Here is a 17828-nt window from a genome sequence, read left to right on the forward strand (position 1 = left end):
GTCAGAGTTTCCATGGGAACAGCTGGGGTGTGGTGTGGTTGGTGGTGAAGGGTGTGGGCACCAGAGGTGTTCCCACCTGGGTTCACACCTAGCAATGCCACTAGCACTTTAATAACTGGGAGAGCTTCATACCTCTGCGCCCTCACTTGTGAAATCCTCGGAGTCCCTGCTTGGTGAGATTGTGTGGAGGAGCGCGTGTAGCCATGCGGTGCCTGACCGCTCGCTGCCGTCGTGCTTGTTTCCCACTCCGCCTTGTTCTCCTGCGGCCTTCTTCACCGCAGCCGGATAACTCCCCCCACGCATAGAATCACATCATGTCATCCCTTCCCTAAAATCCCCGGTCTTCCCCCGCCACCCTGCCTCAAAGCCGTCGTCCTGGTGCGTACCCCCCATGGCTGTGTTCTCTCTGCTGTCACCTGCTCCATCATCTTGCATCCCTGGGGGCTGAGTTTCTCTATGGCCTGGAGAGTCTCATCTTGGCAGAAGGGCTGTGTATTCTTACTACGCGCATCTCACATCGAGAACCCTTCCCTGGCCTCCTGGTTAGGTATGATTGCCTTTCGTGTGTCCCTTACCCGTTAGACAGTGAGCTGCCTGAGATACAGTACCTTGTCCACCTGGCTCCCCACTGTACTCCCAGCCCTGAGGACGCGTACAAAGTAGGCATTCAGTAAGTTGTGGGGTGAGTACAGTTGGCTTTAATACATTCTAAAGGCCGAACACAGTGACTGGCCCTGAGTGCTTGGTAAATGTTAGTGAGAATCATCGCCACCGCCTGTGAGGAGTAAGTACGTGCCTCCTTTAACAGAATATCAAAATGCATTATGAGGCTTGAAAAATGTATTCTTCAGAAATTCTGCAGCCAGTGTGTGATTATTTGTATAGATTCTAGGGTAATAAAATGAATAATTAAAAGCCTGAATGAATTTGAATGTCCTTTCACTGCAGCTTTCAAACCAGCAGGTTTATTCTTCTTTTCCTTCCTTCCCCACACATCTGTTTGTGACAGTTTCTGTAGGATAAACTATTTCACAGAACCAGACAGAACGGGGGAAAAAAGCCTGGGGCCTTTGGGATGCCCCTGAACAATGGGGTGATTGAGCTCTCTTTTTGTTTTAGACGTCCACACAGAAGCTGTGCAGGCAGCGCTGGCTAAACACAAAGAAAGGAAGATGGCAGTGCCTATGCCTTCCAAACGCAGGTCCTTGGTTGTACAGACCTCGATGGACGCCTACACACCTCCAGGTGAGCCGCAAGCCCACTGTCTGCTCTCCGCAGTGACAGGCGAGCCCTGGGGTTAATTCACCGCCAGCCCGAGCGGTCCCGGTCTTTGTAGCTTTCAAAGTAATGGTGCAGTTAATTCAGATTCTGTGAACCAGAAGTCCAGAAACGGCATAGACGCTCTATATTAAACTTGGAGGGAAAATTTATGTTACTAGTTATGTGTCTATACAAATAGTATTCTAACCTTTTCACTGAGACTCACAAATGATGAGGACTTTTAAAGTCTTATGAAATTTTACTTAATTCTTCATGTAGCAAAAGAGAAAGAGTTTGTGCCTCTATAGTTATAACTGATTTTGGACTTCTCCTCTGCTTGGGTAAGTGTGTACATAATCTCAAATTTTTAAAACATAAATATGTTGTAAAGTTGTATTAAGAAACGAAATGAATTGAAAAATTTATCCTGTTACCTCGGTTTGGAGTCTTCATACTTTTCCTGTAAAGTGCAGGTAGTATTTTGGTCTCTGGATAATGTGTCTGTCATAGCTGCTTATTCTGCTGTGCTGTGAAAACAGGCAACATGTCAGTGAGTGGCTATTTGCCAATAAAACTTTATTTAAAAGGCAGGCAGAGGGCCAGTTTGATCCACAGGCCTGCTGACCCTGATATTAAATGGTTGAAGGTAATAGCTCATTCATATTTATGCTTTTATTTAATCTTGACCTTTATATAACTACCTAAGTTCTTTATTTTACCTAAATAATTATAGTCTGTGTTTTATGATCTTCAAAACCAAAGTAAAGAGCAAAGTTAAATTACATCGGTATCTATGAGAAAACATAAAGTATTGAGCCTAAATTACTTGGATGTTTTTTCTGTGAGCTGGTTTCCAGCATTACTCATGTCCTTGTTGCCATTCTGCTTTTCTGCAGACCTGTTACCTTGCACTGTAAGAACAGATGAACATATACGATAGTCTTTAGAGTGTTTTGAATTTGAGTCCTGAGTGTTTGCAAGCAGTGAGAGTAATAGAAATACACACTTAAACTCTAAGATGTGCACAACATAGTGATGCAGCATTTATGCACATTACTCGGTGCTCCCTGTGATTAGCGTGGCCACCGTGTCACCATATGAAGTTAGGACAGTGTTAGTCACTCTTGTCCCCGTGCTGTGCCTTCCATTCCCACGACTTAATCTATTTCATAACTGGAAGTTTGTAACTTCTTTTTTTTTTTTTTAAATGTGTATTTTTGAGAGAGAGAGAAAGAGTGAGAGAGAGAGAGAGAGAGAATGAGAATGTGAGCAGGGAAGGGGCAGAGAGAGAGGGAGACAGAATCTGAGATGGGTTCCAGGCTCTGAGCTGTCAGCATAGAGCCCGACACGGGGCTCAAACTCATGAACTGCAAGATCCTGACCTGAGCTGAAGTTGTGCACTTAACCACCTGAGCCCCCCAGGCGCCCCTGGAACTTTGTAACTTCTAATCCTCTTTACGTGTTCTGCCTTTCCCCCAACCCACCTCCCCTCTGGAACCACAGTTCTCCGTATTTGAGTCTGTTTCTGGTTTTTATTTGTTCATTTGTTTTGTTTTTTAGATTCCATAAATAAGTGAAATCTTACAGTATTTTGTCTTTCTCTGACCTTCCACTCAGTGCAATGCCTCTAGGTGCATCCATGTTGTTGCAGATGTCGAAAGATTTCATTCTTTTTTGTGACCAATACGCCTTTGTACGTATAACACATCTTCTTCATCAGTTGATGGACACTTAAGTTGCTTCCGTATCTTGCCTATAATGCAACAAAAGACATAGGGATGCATGAATCTTTTTGAATTAGTATTTTCATTTTCTTCTGATAAATACCCAGAAGCAGAATTGCTGGATGGGTATGATAGTTATGTTTTTTTGAGGACCCTCCATACTGTTTTCCACAGTCGTTGCACCAGTTTGCATTCCCACCAACAGTGAAAGAGGGTTCCTCTTTCTCCACATCCTCCCCAACAACTTAATTTGCATTTCCCTGGTGATGTGTGATGATGAGCATTTTCTCATGTGTTGGCCATCTGCATGTCTTCTTTGGAAAATGTCTTTTGAGGTCCTCTGCCCGTTTTTACTCAAGATGGTTTGGATTTTTCTTTTTTTTGTTTCTTTTTTGGTTGTTTTTTTTTTTTTTTTGGTCTTGAGTTGTATGAGTTCTTTATATATTTATTTTGGATATTAACCCCTTATCAGATATATGATTTACAAATATCTTCTCCCATTCAGTAGGTTGCTTTTTTGTTTGCTGATAGTTTGTTTCACTGTGCAGAGCTTTTCAGTGGGATAGTCTTCATTACTTATTTCTGCTTTTGCTTCCCTTGTGTGAGGAGACCTGTCCAAAAAATATTGCTAAGACCTATGTCCAGGAGTCTACTGCCTACTTTTTAAAGGAGTTTTATGGTTTTAGGTGTCACATTTAGGTCTACAATCCATTTTGAGTTCATTTTTCTTTGTGGTATAAGAAAGTGGTCTAGTTTCCTTGTTTTACCTGTGGCTGTTCAGTTTTCCCAACACCTTTTGTGAAAGAGACTGTCTTTTGGGGGCACCTGGTCCACTCAGTTGGTTAAACGTCTGACTTCAGCTCAGGTCATGATCTCGTGGTTCACAAGTTTGAGCCCCACATCGGGCTCTGTGCTGACAGCTCAGAGCCTGGAGCCTGCTTCGGGTTCTGTGTCTCCCTCTCTCTCTGCCCCTCCCCTGCTTGCACTCTGTGCCCTTCCCTACCCTCCCCAAAATAAATAAGATATTTTAAAAAGAGAGAGATTGTCTTTTCTCCATTGCATATTCTTGCCCCCTTTGTCATAGATTAGTTGACCAAATAAATGGGTTCTTTTCTGGACTCTATGTTCTGCTAATGTGGTGAAAAGTTTCATTTTGTATGTGTTTTTATAACAAACAGAATGGACTTACAAGGATAACAAACCCACTTAAAAATATTTTAACTAAATGTTTGGACCTAGACAGCATTCAGAGAGATGGATGTTTTTCTGAGCTACTTTTTTTTTTTTTTATGAGAAATGTTGAGTTTAAAATGTAAGAAACAATGTTATTATGTATGTGCCTTTTCACATGTTGAATCCATTGTCAGAAATGCTATTTTGTTGTACATGATGAAAGACAAAACTTTAGAAAATCAAACATTGTACATATGTCTTTATGAATATAAAAGGTCATTATTGGAAGTATAATTTTGGTGAAATATTTGCATTTAATTATTTGACTAGCCCTTTTTTGTACACCATGGAATATATTTTGTAAACTGTCATTCAAGGGTCCTGGTGATAAATCACATGGGATAGTTTCATGAAATCAAATGCCAGCTCCATCATCATGAAAATTTTTATTTACAACCTATTTTGTGCATAGCAGTAGTCTACATATTTATAACCATACTTGCTTTAACAAAACCTTGGGACTAAGCTTTATTTTCTCTCATTCTTTTCTCCTTGGTTGCTGATAACATTTGTTAAAACTTATCTCATGTCCTCTGCTCTTCAGAGTATATTCCTGAAGTATTTATTTTCTGTGTGAAATGACTGGTCACTGACCAGTATCCTAATGAGGATTGTTCCACTGCCAGTCTTTTACAGGTGAAGCTTTCCTTTAGTTTTCACATATAAAAATATCATCAGAATTGGCCAGCACTTCTGTTTCTAATCATAATGAAATAACTGGTACTAGACTCACCCACGCACTGTAAGTAACTATAGCACTGCTCCCGACGGACGGGACAGCTGTCTCTAGGCCGTGGGCATCCAGCAGCGACAGGCGAACTGAGGAACCTCAGTACTGGTGAGGGGGGCCCACGGTTTACAGTTTTCTCCTGGAGAAGTTTTCAGACCGCGGCCCGATGGTTGAGATTTGAGCAAGACCAGCGCTTCTGCTAAGTTGAGGAGGCAGAGATCTGAGTTCAGGCAGATGAAAGGACTGGAGCTTTCCACAGATCCACACTAGCAAAGCATCAGTCCAAGTCTTCTGGGTGTCATACTGCTTGCTAACATAGGAATCACAAGGCTTTAGAGATTACGGAATCCAGAGTCTCCTCCACAAACCATCCACGATGTTTACTATTCAGTAAACAGTCACTAGATGGGAAGAGATACAGGAAATGCAATCTGTGGCCACAGAAAAAGGAGTCAATATAAAATGTACGTAAGATGGCCTCATTGTGTTCTTGGTGACCACTGATCATGTGTGGCTGGTGTCAGTTGTACTTGCTGTTAAGTGTGAAGTTTATGCCAGATTTTGAAGAGTTAATATGAAAAAAAGTCACTGGAAGGTATTTAATTTTCATATTTACTAAAACAACAATATTTTGAATATTTTGTATTAAAAATACATTTTAAAAATTGTATCTATTCATGTATTCTTTAATGTGGCTATTAGAAGGTTTATGACTATGTTATAAGACTTCTATTTCTGTCAGAGAGCTCTGGTGTGGGTGTTTGATATAGTGGAAGATGGAATTTTAAAATCTATGATTATAAATATTCAGGAAATCAAATTAAAATATGTTAAAGTACTAAAGGAAAATATTATCTTAATATGTGAGCTGAGTAGAGAAAGGGAAAATATTTTTTTAACTAATGCAGAGGAGACTCTAGAACTGTAAAGTTCTCACTAAAGTGAGACCTCACTGGATTGGCTTAACATCAGATTAGAGAAGGAAGATGCAGGTGTCTGTAAACTTTAAGAGGCATGAAGAGAAACCAAACTGAAGAGTAGAGAGACATAATTAAAGTTAACAGAAAAACCTCAAGTGTTACGGTACAATGTCACCCACTTTTATTAGGAACCCAAGAAGGAAAAAAGAGGAGAGAGCAGAAAAACTATTTGAAGAAACAGGAGTCGAGAAGTTCTATGACTGGTATAAAATACCACCTTATAGATTCCAGAAGTTGAGTAAACCCAAAGCAGGATATGTTAAAAAAAAACAAAAAAAAAACAAAAAAAAAAAACTTCAGTTTACAGTTGTCAAAGTGCTGAAATCCAATGATTAAGAGGAAACCTTGAAAGTAATTAGAGGAAAACCTATACTGCATATAAGAGAACATCACATGAAAGATGAATGACCTACATAAAGACACCATAGAGACTGGAAGACAACATAAAGACATATTTTAAGTCCTAAAGGGCAAAAACAAAACTGCTATTCCGAGAAAATATTCTTAATAAACAAGGATGGAATGAAGACATAATGAGACATGAAAAAGGAGAGAATGTGGTTGCCAGGAGAACACGGCAGACATGCTAACGGATGTCAGTTAGGCTGACAGGAAATGATATTAGATGAAAAATGTAATCCGTAAAAAGGAGAAAACACTGGAAAGAGTAAATAATTGGGTAAAAAGAATACTATGTTTTCCTATTGTAATTTGGTTTTAAACAACTGTATGTGAGGAGAGGTGAGTGGAATTGTACTTTTGTGTGGCTATTACTTTCGTGAAGTAGGAGGCAGAATGTGAACAGTAGAAAGTGAGTAGTGTCAGGTGTGTTGGGGGTAGAGGTGAAAGAGAAAGTTAATAGTGTCAGACCTGAAGAATAAACAGAATATTGAACCCCATATAGGCCCATTAAGGATGCATACCTGTTAGCCTTACATCAACCACTAAAAAAAAAAAAAAAATACAAGTAATATTCAATAGAAGACGTAAAATGAAACTCAAAAAATGTGGTTAATAGAAAACAGGAAAAATCAACAGATATTTAAAATAGGTGGAATGAATGGAAAACAGATAACAAAATATTAGATTTTAGCATACTTCTATGAGTGATTACAATAATTCTAAGTGGACCAAACACCCAGTTAAAGGATTGAGATTGTCAGACTAGATTTAAAAAAGAAGATAAATCTGTATGTTTTCTATAAGAGATAAAGCCATATTTTTTAAAGTAAACTCCACCCCGAACATGGGGCTCAAGCTCACAACACTGAGATCGAGAGTCAGCAGGACACATTTAAATAAAAAATGAAGATAGTAAAAATACAAGGCTGAAAAAATATACAGTGCCAACATTAAATATAAAGCAAACAAGTCAATACCAAAGTAGATGGCAAGACAGAGTAATACAAGATAAAAAGTGGGACCTTATATAATGGAAAATGAGCAATTTATCAGGAAGATGTAATAATGAACACTTGTATACCTAAAAGAGCAGTATAATTTATTAAGCAGAAACTGGAATAGTGAGGGAAAATAGGAAAATCAAGAATAAGAGATGTAGAAAATACTTTTCTTAATAATTTGTCAAAACAACCGTGTCATCTAACTTGATGCAGCTGATAGTCACAGAATATTATACTCAAATACTGTGGAACACACATTCATCTTTAGTGCATTTCTTGAGGTGTAGTTTGTATTCCATAAAATTTACCTATTGTAAGTGTGTAACTCAGTGATTTTTAATAAACATATAGATTATGCTGTCATTGCCATAATCTAATTTTAGAACATTTCCATCACTCCACAGGTTTCCTTGTGCTGATTTGCCGTTAATTAGCATTCTGACATTCAACCATAGGGGGCCTCTGATCTGATTTATATGCCTCTATAAATATTCTGGACATTTTGTAAATCAAATGATAAAATATGTTCTTTAGCATCTTCTTTAGCATAAGTTTTTGAGCATCCTCCATTTTGTAGCATGCATCATTTCATTCCTTCTTGTTGAATTGTATCCTATTAGATAGATACACCACGTTTTGTTTACTATGTCTAGTCGGTAGATATTTAGCTTGTTTCCAGTTTTGAGCTATTATGAATAATACTGCTCTCCACATTTATGTACATATGTTTGCATCTACATATATCATTTATCTTGGGTGGTTTCCTGGAAGTTGAATTAACGAATCTTATAGTTTATGCTTACCTTTCAGGAAACTGCCAAATTGTTTCTATATGGCTACTGCCATGTTACATTCCCATGAGCAACATAGGAGGATTTGTTTCTCAGTATCCTTACCCACACTTAGTACTGCCTGTATTTTTTTTTTAGCTCTTCTATTTATTTGCTGTTTGTATATATTTTTATTGGTTAAGTGTTCACCCTTTTTCCCATTCTTTAAATGAGTTGTCTCCTCACTAGTTAAGAGTTGTTTTTATAATCAGAATACAAGTCCTGTACCAGATTCACAGTTTGCAAACTATGTCTTTCCTTAATTGTGTCTAGTATCTATATAAAGATATTTTGTGTCTTGTAGCCTGTGACCTTGCTAAACTTCTTAAAAGAGTTTAGTGTGTTCCTTGGGATTTTCTATATAAAATGTTTAATGTTTCCTTTCCAAACTGGATGTCTTGGAGTCATTATTTTTGCTATATTTCAGTGGACTGGAGCTTTGCAATAATGTTGAATAGAAGTGGTAAGAGGGGACATCCTTGCCTTAGTCTTGATCTTAAGGGAAGCATGTTTAATCTGTTAACATTAAATACAGTGTTAGCTATGGGTTTTCACAGATGCCCTGTGTCAGGCTGAGGAAGTTCCTTTCTATTCCTGCTTTGTTGAAAGATTTTGTCATAAGTTAGTTTTAGATTTTGTAAAATGCTGTGACTTTGAAGGTTAACTTAGGGTTTTTATCCCTTTATTAATATGGTGCATAACATTAATTTTAAATGTCACCACTTGGTTCTAATGGGTACTATTCATTTTATATTTTGCTCGATTCTGTTAGCTAAAATGTCTTGAGGATTTTTGTGTGTATATCATGAGGGATATTTTTCTGTAGTTTTCTTGTGAAAGGGTGGGGTGGGAATGAAAGATTGACAGTAAAACATGAGAATACTTTTTGGGGGGATGATAATATTTGGATGGATATATGAGTATAAGTGTCTCAAAAATCATAAGTCTGAGGACTTGAATGGTTTTCTAGACAAGATACAGATGGCCTGTAGCACGAAAAAAATGCCCAACATGAGTGATCATTAGGGAAACGCAAATCAAAACTGCAGTGAGATACGACCTCATACCCACTAGAATTGGTTCTGTCAAAAGCCAGGAAATTACAAGTGGTTGGTGGGGATGTGGAGAAATTTGGACCTTTGTGCACTGTTGGTGAGAATGTAAAAAGGTGCCACCTCTATGGCACAAAGTATGGCAGTTATTTAAAAAATAAAATTGCTGCATGACCCAGCAGTTCTACTTTTGGGTCTATACGCAAAAGAATTGAACTATCTCAAAGAGAGATTTGTACACTCATAGTCATAGCAGCATTATTCAGAAAAGCTAGACATGGAAGCAACCCCTTGTCCATCCACAGATGAGTGTGTAAGGGAAGAAACTGTGCGGTGTGCCACAACATGGATGAACCTTGAGGATGTTATGCAGAGTAAAATAAGCCCCACACGAAGAGACAAATATTGTATGATAACACTTGTGTGAGGTAGTTAAAGTGGCCCGAGATGTATGAGGAGAAAGCAAAATGGTGGTTCCCAGGGCTGTGGGGAGGGGAGAATGGAGGGCCATTGTTTAATGGGGACAGGGTTTCCGATTTGCAATACACCAGTATTTCATTCTTGAAAACATCACTGCTGGGGGAAATCATATTAAAAATAGTTCCATTAATTTTAACGAAAAAAAAAATGTGTTTGATCCCAATCCAAGGTGCACAGTATTCAGAGAGAAAAATCAAGTAAATGGTGAAAAAGTTTAACAGAAATGAGTGTTAAAGCAAACATGTTTAGTTTATTCACAGTAATGTAATGTGGTGACATACTGTCCTCCCCAAAGGAGGAAGCAAAGTGTTGGTGGAAAGAGATGGGAGTCCTTCTAACTTTGGCATCACCATCCTCGCTGACCGCTTCCTCTTTGGGGAGGCACCTGGTTAACGTCACTCACACGGAATTTAAAAATACAGCTCAGAGGGCACCTTGCTGGCTTAGTCGGTTGAGCCTCTGATTCCTGATCTCGGCTCAGGTGATATGATCTTGTGATGTGTGAGTTCAAGCCCCTGTGCCAGGGGATGTACCTGAGAGAAGTACCTCAGGTCTAAACAAGGCGTACAGTCACACTTTGAAACACAGGAAAGTTCAGTACCTCCGAGAAGGTGCTTCCTTCTCGCTTGCTGTAAGCCTGCCTAGAGACAGTTGGTTTCTTCCCAAACTGTTGAGTGGACAAAATTGGTGAGTATGTCTCTTTCCAAAATTGTAATGTCAAAAAAAAAAAAAAAAAAAACCCAAAAACAAATAAGCCTTTTTTTGTAGCATATTTATTTAAGGTGTTTTGGATGAAAAAGTCATGATACCAAAAAATAATTCGTTCTCTGAGATGTGTAATTTTTCAAGAGTGTTGGAAGCAAAAGGCATTGGACAGCTAGCGTGTGTGTGGGACTTGCTGTGATGCATAGCACCCCTGTCTCTCACAGATACCTCTTCGGGCTCGGAGGACGAAGGCTCGGTGCAGGGAGACTCCCAGGGCACGCCCACCTCCAGCCAGGGCAGCATCAACATGGAGCACTGGATCAGCCAGGCCATCCACGGCTCCACCACCTCCACCACCTCTTCCTCTTCCACCCAAAGTGGGGGGAGCGGCGCTGCCCACAGACTGGCCGACGTCATGGCCCAGACGCACATAGGTGAGTGCCTCGCTCTCGTTGTCTGACGCAGGTGGCCCTTGAGCAGCCGTGGTCTTAGTGTTTGCGGGTTCGTCTGTGCATCTCGGCCACGGAGTCCATGCGAGGGACGGCACAGAGCCCCGCTCTGACCCTGCGGCTTCTTTGGTCTTTCTGTTTTGTGAAATTGGCTTTTCACTGTCCCCAGTGTCCGTGACAGCTAGGATATTTTGAGCTTTCCACTAGTAAAGGAAACATTCTCGTTCCTTAGGGAAACTCGGAGCCATGTGTCTTTTCTTCTTCTCCAGACGTCACTAAAATATGCTTCTGCAAGAAATTTTAATAGTGCTAATAAGCAAGGCAGGAAATTTTAAAGTGACTTTTTCTGTTAACTTTGGGAATCATTTGAGGAAGCTCACTCCTGCTGTCTCCCCGAGGTAAAGTTCTTGGCTGGTTCACGTTACGACGTATGTGGCCTCAGTGATGGGTGAGGTCCTCTTTGTTGGAACAAGCACACAGTTAGGAAGCATTGCTTGAGATGTTTCAAAGTTGTGTGAAAAGAAGTTAAATAAGAATTTCTAGCGGAAAAAAGAGGGCATTGGACGAGCCACAGTGCTGCCTGAATTGCAGACACATGGGGTGCGTGCCACGGCGCGAGGCCTTTATCCGGTGCGGGCGGGATGCTGCTGGCGTCCAGATCTGTTCTCACCTGGTTTTAGTTATAGATTAAGATTTTGAAACGTCACAGTAAAAATATTTCACAAAGTGAACTACGTGCTTTGACTGTGGTTTCTGGGATAGCTCAGGAAGGACCCCTTTCCAATAGCCACGTGGGCAGGGGTCACCGTGCTCACAGGACACAGTCCTCAGGGTGCTTGCTTGACAGCACGCCCTCCTTGCCGCAGCAAGCCCACGTCTGCAGAACCCACATCCAGAAAACAGGTAAAGGTAGTGAATTAACTACTCGACGAACATCTCAGATGCACAAGTTTTCTAGATTATTAGCTACTTGAGAAAGTTCAAAGAAACTCAAACCACTTGCTTAGGACTTTGCCCCAAGGGCGCTCGCCCCGAATGAGGTTGAAGTCAGCCTTGCTGATGGAGGAGTCGGCAGGGCGCCCCTGTGTCTGCCGCACACGCTCAGGCAGCTGGTCAGGAGCGTTGGGTCTGCCCTCTGTCCCCACGTGAATGGCGGCTGGCAGCTTCAGAGCCCCTTTTTCTGCTCTAGTTGCTTAGTGGAGAAAAAAAAGAACAATGATTTCTTTCCTTTGTTCCTCTCGGAGTTGTTGTGAGTAAAAAGAAAATAGGAAAATTCTTTTTGTAAAGTGAGAGTCCAATGCCAAGTGGTTGTATTAGAGTTCAATTTTCCATCCTTGGGTGACAGTGACACGGTTTTGTTAGCACAAGAACCCCGTTTGGGATCAGAATAAGTTAAAAATTATACAGAGATGTGTGCACACTAAAGAGATACAGCTTTATCTTGCGTGTTATGGGACCCGAGAGGGCGTCCGTGCATGTGGCGTGGCCCCCGTGTGGGTGGTGTGACACGGAAGGCTGTCCACCTGTGCCACTCACCCCCTCCCAGGAAGCGTGTGCAGCGTGATTCTCCTCACTTGTAAGGAAGCGTCGGAATCTTACCACGAGACACACATACCCTCAAACGAACGCATCCCTGCACCCGGCTGTCCCTTTGTGATGTGACCCACGAAGTCCTGGGGGAAAGTGCAGCTGGAGGGTTGGATTCACCCAGACCGTGAGAGGCTGCATGACTCATGTGCTTCGTGTCTCGGCGGAGCCTAAATGCAGCCGTTGAGTGTGTGACATCACAGTCCTCTCGAATTTGGTACAAAGATTGGTTCCTAGGATACCTGGAAATTTCTGTCCATGTGAAAATTTTGAAAGACGGCAGTGGCAAAATAGAACGAAAAGCCGAGGAGAGGAGTCCTACAGCTGTGCAGCAGAGCAGACGTCAGAGTCCGAGAACTGGCAGCCTTTGCCCTGTTGTTGAGACTGTGGGAAGTCTAGGGTGTGAGTGTGTGTGAGGGGGAGTGTGTGTGTAAGAGAATGTGCATGAGTGTGTCGTGAGTGTACATTTGTACGTGCACGTGTATATGAGTGTGTGGGGGGGGTGAAAGCATGAGAGACTGAGGGAGGGTATGCATAAGAGAACGTGCGTATGTTGTGAGAGTGTGTATATGTAGATGTGTGTGCACATGCATGTATGATTGTGTGCGTGTGTGTGTACGCACGTGTTCCCGAGCAAGCGCCTGTACCCCTCGTCCCGCTTGGTGAGCTATGTGGGTGGAAGGACGGCACCCCTGCCCCCGATCGGGGGAGGAGAGCCCAGTGGTTTCAGACCACGGAGGCCCACGAGACTGCCACAGAGTGGGCTGTTCTCCTCTGTTGCTGAAGCGCAATCCCACGTCCCTGCGGGTTCTCACCCTGACGTGTACACAGGGACCCCACAGGCGTACCCGCACAGTCAGGGCCCCGTGCACACAGTGCAGAGCCCCCTCCAGGTCGTTTCTGTCCCTGCGGCTGTGGTCCTGCGTGCTGTGCAGTCCCTGGGCCGGACGGCCTCTGCGCTGAAACAAAGTGGGCCCCGCGTGTCGGGGCTCCCCGCAGGTTCCAGTGAGAACCAGGGTGTTTTGGATTGTTGCCAGGTGGTATTTGTTCAGAACCCTGTGCACGTCATGTGCTTGAGGCAACGGGAAAAGACCGGATTACACCCCTCAAACACTGTATCAGTATCAGAAGTCGAGGCGCCTCACTCAGTGGGAAAATTAGTGGACTGACTGCTTTTAAACTCCAGGAGGCTTGTTCACAAAAGACGTGAGAGGAAAATGAATTAGTTACTACATGGAAGTGGAATTTTGAGCAGAAACTATTGGTACATTTCTAGACTAAGAAATAAGAACAAAGCAGAATAGATAATGTAGCTGTATGTTTATAGTCAAATTTGTACATTCAGCAAATAGACTTCGGCTTGGGTTCTTCTCTCTCCCTTGTGGTCACGGGTCCTGTGGTGGCGAGGTCACCGTCACCCTGTGCCGACCGACACGGCAGAGGCGTCGTCACTGGGGGTTCCGTTAGCGTGTGTTGGGGTGTCTTGTCATTAGCCAGACGTTCACAGAAGTAGTTGCCGTTTCCAGAGTGTTTCGGGCTTCACCGACGGGAGTGTTCACCGCGAACTGCGTAAGCAAGCTGCCCCACGGCTCCCCTGCATCCGATCCTGCTAAGAGTCCCCGCCCCCCAAGGCCAGCCTGTCAGGGTGGCCCCCCGAGGGGCAGGCTCCAGGGTTAGCACCCTTGACTGCACGTTCCCATGAACCACGTGTGTCCACGTTCTGGGTATCTGGCTGCCACACGCGTTGCACGCCGCCTGCTCCCGGCGACCGCCCCCGGCGGCTCAGCCCACATCTGGCCCGCGCCAGCCCCCTGTGCGCTCGTGTCCGTTTCCTCCATGCTGCTCGGAGCCCTGTGGCTTCCCCGGTGGTGTTAGCACGCACGTCTGCTCCTGTCTCTTCGCAGAAATGCGCGTTGGATCGCCCCTCTCAAGACTTTGCTTATTTGGCTTTTATAGTTAGAATTGAAGTAAAGATTTTTGGATCCGAAAGTGTCCTGATCCTTTGTGCACGGTGTGTGCTGTTCAGCAGGAATACCTCCCCGGCCAGCACACTCGCGTGGTGCACACACACAGGCGGGCCTGAGGGCAGGGGCGTCCTTGCAGGGGGCAGGGCGCCTGTCACTTAGTTCCTGCAGCCCGGTGAGGGGTCGTGGCTGCCTTCCTCTTCTGCAGCAGGGAGACTGCGGCTCAGCAAAGTTGGCATGGGACCGCGGGGCGCCCATCTGGCCAGCGGTCAGCAGACCCGCGGGTCGTGGGCGCACCTGCTGCAGCGCCGGCTGCCTCACTCCTGTGTCCCCGTCCTGGCGTGGCCCTGCCTCTACGTGGGGGCAGCTCCCTTCCAGACAAAACCCAGTGAAGCTTTGCGTTGAGAATGAAGACTCTGTGCCCATCACACCCCCACGGGGCCTGAGGCCTGTGCAGGCTTCCTGACGCCCGGAGCCTCTCCTCATGGGTTGGAACTTGTGGATACAAACTCCAGGGGCTCCTGGGCGAAGGGAAGCCGCCTGTTCCGATGGCAGCACGCACTTCTGAAGACCCAGCAGCTGCTGTCATGCCTGCAGGGGCTGCGTGGCGTCCGTGTGGGAGGGACGCAGTTCTGGGTCAGCCCGACTCAGAACTGTGGTGGGAGCAAGGCTGGCATGTAAACCACCGAGCCCTCTGCAGCCGCGTCCTGACCCGGTGTGTGGGGGGCTTGCCTGCAGCTGGGAAGGCGGGCGGGGCCGACTGCGCTGCTGAGACTCCGGGGAGCCCTCGCTCCCCACCGGCTGTGCAGGGAGGACCCCCAGGCGGGGGCTCCCCCAGGCGGGGGGCTGATGCTCTGACACCCCCTCCCCCAGGGCCGGCTCCTCTTCTCTGGGAAGGTCCCGTCTGCCTCACGTCCAGCGTTTCATCGAGGAACCTGCTTTTCCAACCTCGCCCGGAAGGTGCACACGCGGAGCAGCGGGGTGTACATGGTGGTCTCGGGGCCATATAACAGGGAGCCCATTGCTCCCTTCTGCGTGGTAATGTGGGTCGGGTTGTGGGGCCCAGGGGGTCATTCTCTATGAGCGGACGCCTGTAGCCTGTCATCTGCGTCAGTCAGTGGCCACGAGGCACGTTGCTTTCTGTATATAAAAACCACACTTCCTGCCATTCCTCTCTTCACTTACAAGTTGTTTAGGGACTGAAAAAATGTTAATGTAGTTTAAGAAGTGGGGTCTATCACCATGTCCCGGGGATCCCCAGTCATACAGTCAGGATACCTGCTAGGTGGGAATGGGGTCGCCTGGTGACCCCTGACCCATCTCCACGTGCGCTCACATTCGGAGGCCCTCGGGGTGAGGACTTGCACGTGGGACTTTGAGGGGACGCAGTTCAGCCCACACTGGGGTGACACTCCTGGAGAAGGAAGTGGAGACGTGGAGAACTGGCNGGCGCTTGTCCGCCTGTCTGCTGCGGGCTGTGCTCAGTGTGTCCGCCTGTCTGCCGCGGGCTGTGCCCAGTGTGCTTGTCCGCCTGTCTGCCGCGGGCTGTGCTCAGGGCGCTCGTCCACCTGTCTGCCACGTGGCGATTCTGGGTTCAGACCCTGCTCCTGCCCGTGCTGCCCCCGCTGCTGCACTTAGGGGCTCCATTTGGCGAGTAGCTGTGCTTGGGGGCCTTACCGCTTCAGGTAGGTGTTACTCTCACCGTCCCGACTTTACAGAGGAGGACCCTAAAGCACAGGTCGGTTAGTAACTGGTCCCAGGGGATCAGCAATGAGCAGATGACTGACCCCTGTGACACCAGAGCCCAGCTCCCGGTGCCTTGGGCGTGTCCACGTGCCTGCAGGTCAGCGCGTCTGGGACCGTCCAGGCACGTCAAGATGCTTTGGCCGCCCTGTGTTGTCCCCGTGAAGCTTGCCTAGGGTGCACGTTAATCTCCTTTGGCTGCAGGGTCCCCTTGTGATGTGAGATCACTTGGGTACGTGGTCGCTCTGCAGTCTCCACGCATCCGTAGTTGCAGACCCGCCTTCTTGTGAAAACTGTTTATAACCGTAGATTGGTTCTTTGAGGACATGTTCAGAGTGGCTAAGATTTGAGTCCCCAGCCTGCATGTTCCCAGCTGAGGGCCAACAATGTAATGCTCCGCCTCCTTTTATCATGGCGGACTATAAAAGGTGTTCTTCACACGATCTGTTTGGTGCTCTGTTTGTCCTCTTGTGTGTGCTTTTGGTTGGTGGTTTTGGTGTTTAAACAGCCCCTGTGTGTGGTGCTGAAGTGGGGCAGCACCCAGAGGAGACGGGCCGTCCGATGCCTGCACCGCTTCTCTCATGCGTAGGTACAGAACCTGGCCAAGCTGCTGCCTAGTAAAGGTAACAAAATCAGAATTCACGGTGTAGTGCCCATTGTTAGAACTGGGGATATATAAGATGTCATTGATGGTCTCATTGACACACTTCTTTCATGCCTTATTTAATAAATACAAAACCTGTGCTTTCCCCACTTAACCAGTGAGCACTTCCCTTGGGAATCACAGTTGTAGTGGGAGGGACTGGGGCCAGTCTCATGGGTAACACCACGCCAATTCATATCGGATTATATAAACACGTTTTTGAATGATTATTCAGTATCACGCATGCTAAAACAAATAGAAAAGCTAATATTTCTTGAATGCTTACCTTCTATCATAAAATGTTCTACGAGCTTAACGTACATTTAATTTCACTTACTCTACCGTGCGGGAGACTGGCTGTGTTACTCCCACGTAGTGAGGAGGGCACTGATGCTCCCCAGCACCTGGAGGGACGGCAGAGCGTGGGTGCAGACCCAGGCCCTCTACCTGCAAAGCTTGAGCTCTTCACTGCCTCTGTTATGACAGACAAGAAAGTTACTCTTTTATGAACAAACCCCTAACTTGTAATATTTCTCTTTCCACTGGCTGTTTGAAAATGTGATTTGAAAGTGCTTCGTTGATGGGCTCCAGCTGTAATATTGTGTCTGGAGTTGGTTCCATTTTGAGCAGTATGAATTACCTTAAACGTAATCTTTATACTGAGATTTCTGCGGTGCACTTGGATTCAGAATCTCGGTCTCTCCTTGGAATGTGGCAGTTTCTCAAGCCCCATTGCTCACTTACCCTTCAGAATAACTCCATTTCAATGATCAGAAAACTTGTGATTTGCTTCTTTATAGAAAATCACTCTGCACCTCCTGACGTAACCACTTACACCTCAGAACACTCAATACAAGTAGAAAGGCCACAAGGTTCAACGACATCACGAACGGCACCAAAGTATGGCAACGCGGAGCTCATGGAGACTGGCGATGGTAGGTCCTCTGACAGTTATTTTTTCTCCTTTATAAATCCTCATTTCTACGAAATTGTCCTTCTGTACACAGGGTTGAGTGTGTTTCTTGCACATACACAGTGGACTCCT

General features: G+C 45.0%; 1 protein-coding gene across 1 annotated transcript in view; it reads left to right on the top strand.

The window, feature by feature from the left end:
* Positions 1–17828, top strand: part of DIP2C (disco interacting protein 2 homolog C) — a 186786-nt gene that overhangs the window by 35859 nt on the left and 133099 nt on the right. Inside the window, exons 5-7 of the mRNA XM_077758432.1 lie at positions 1120–1245; positions 10622–10831; positions 17584–17718. Coding sequence (XP_077614558.1) covers positions 1120–1245; positions 10622–10831; positions 17584–17718 — 471 coding nt within the window. The remainder of the gene's footprint in view (positions 1–1119; positions 1246–10621; positions 10832–17583; positions 17719–17828) is intronic.

This window comes from Crocuta crocuta, unplaced genomic scaffold (genome assembly GCF_008692635.1).
Source record: "Crocuta crocuta isolate KB4526 unplaced genomic scaffold, BGI_CrCroc_1.0 scaffold32, whole genome shotgun sequence".
NCBI lineage: Eukaryota > Metazoa > Chordata > Mammalia > Carnivora > Hyaenidae > Crocuta > Crocuta crocuta.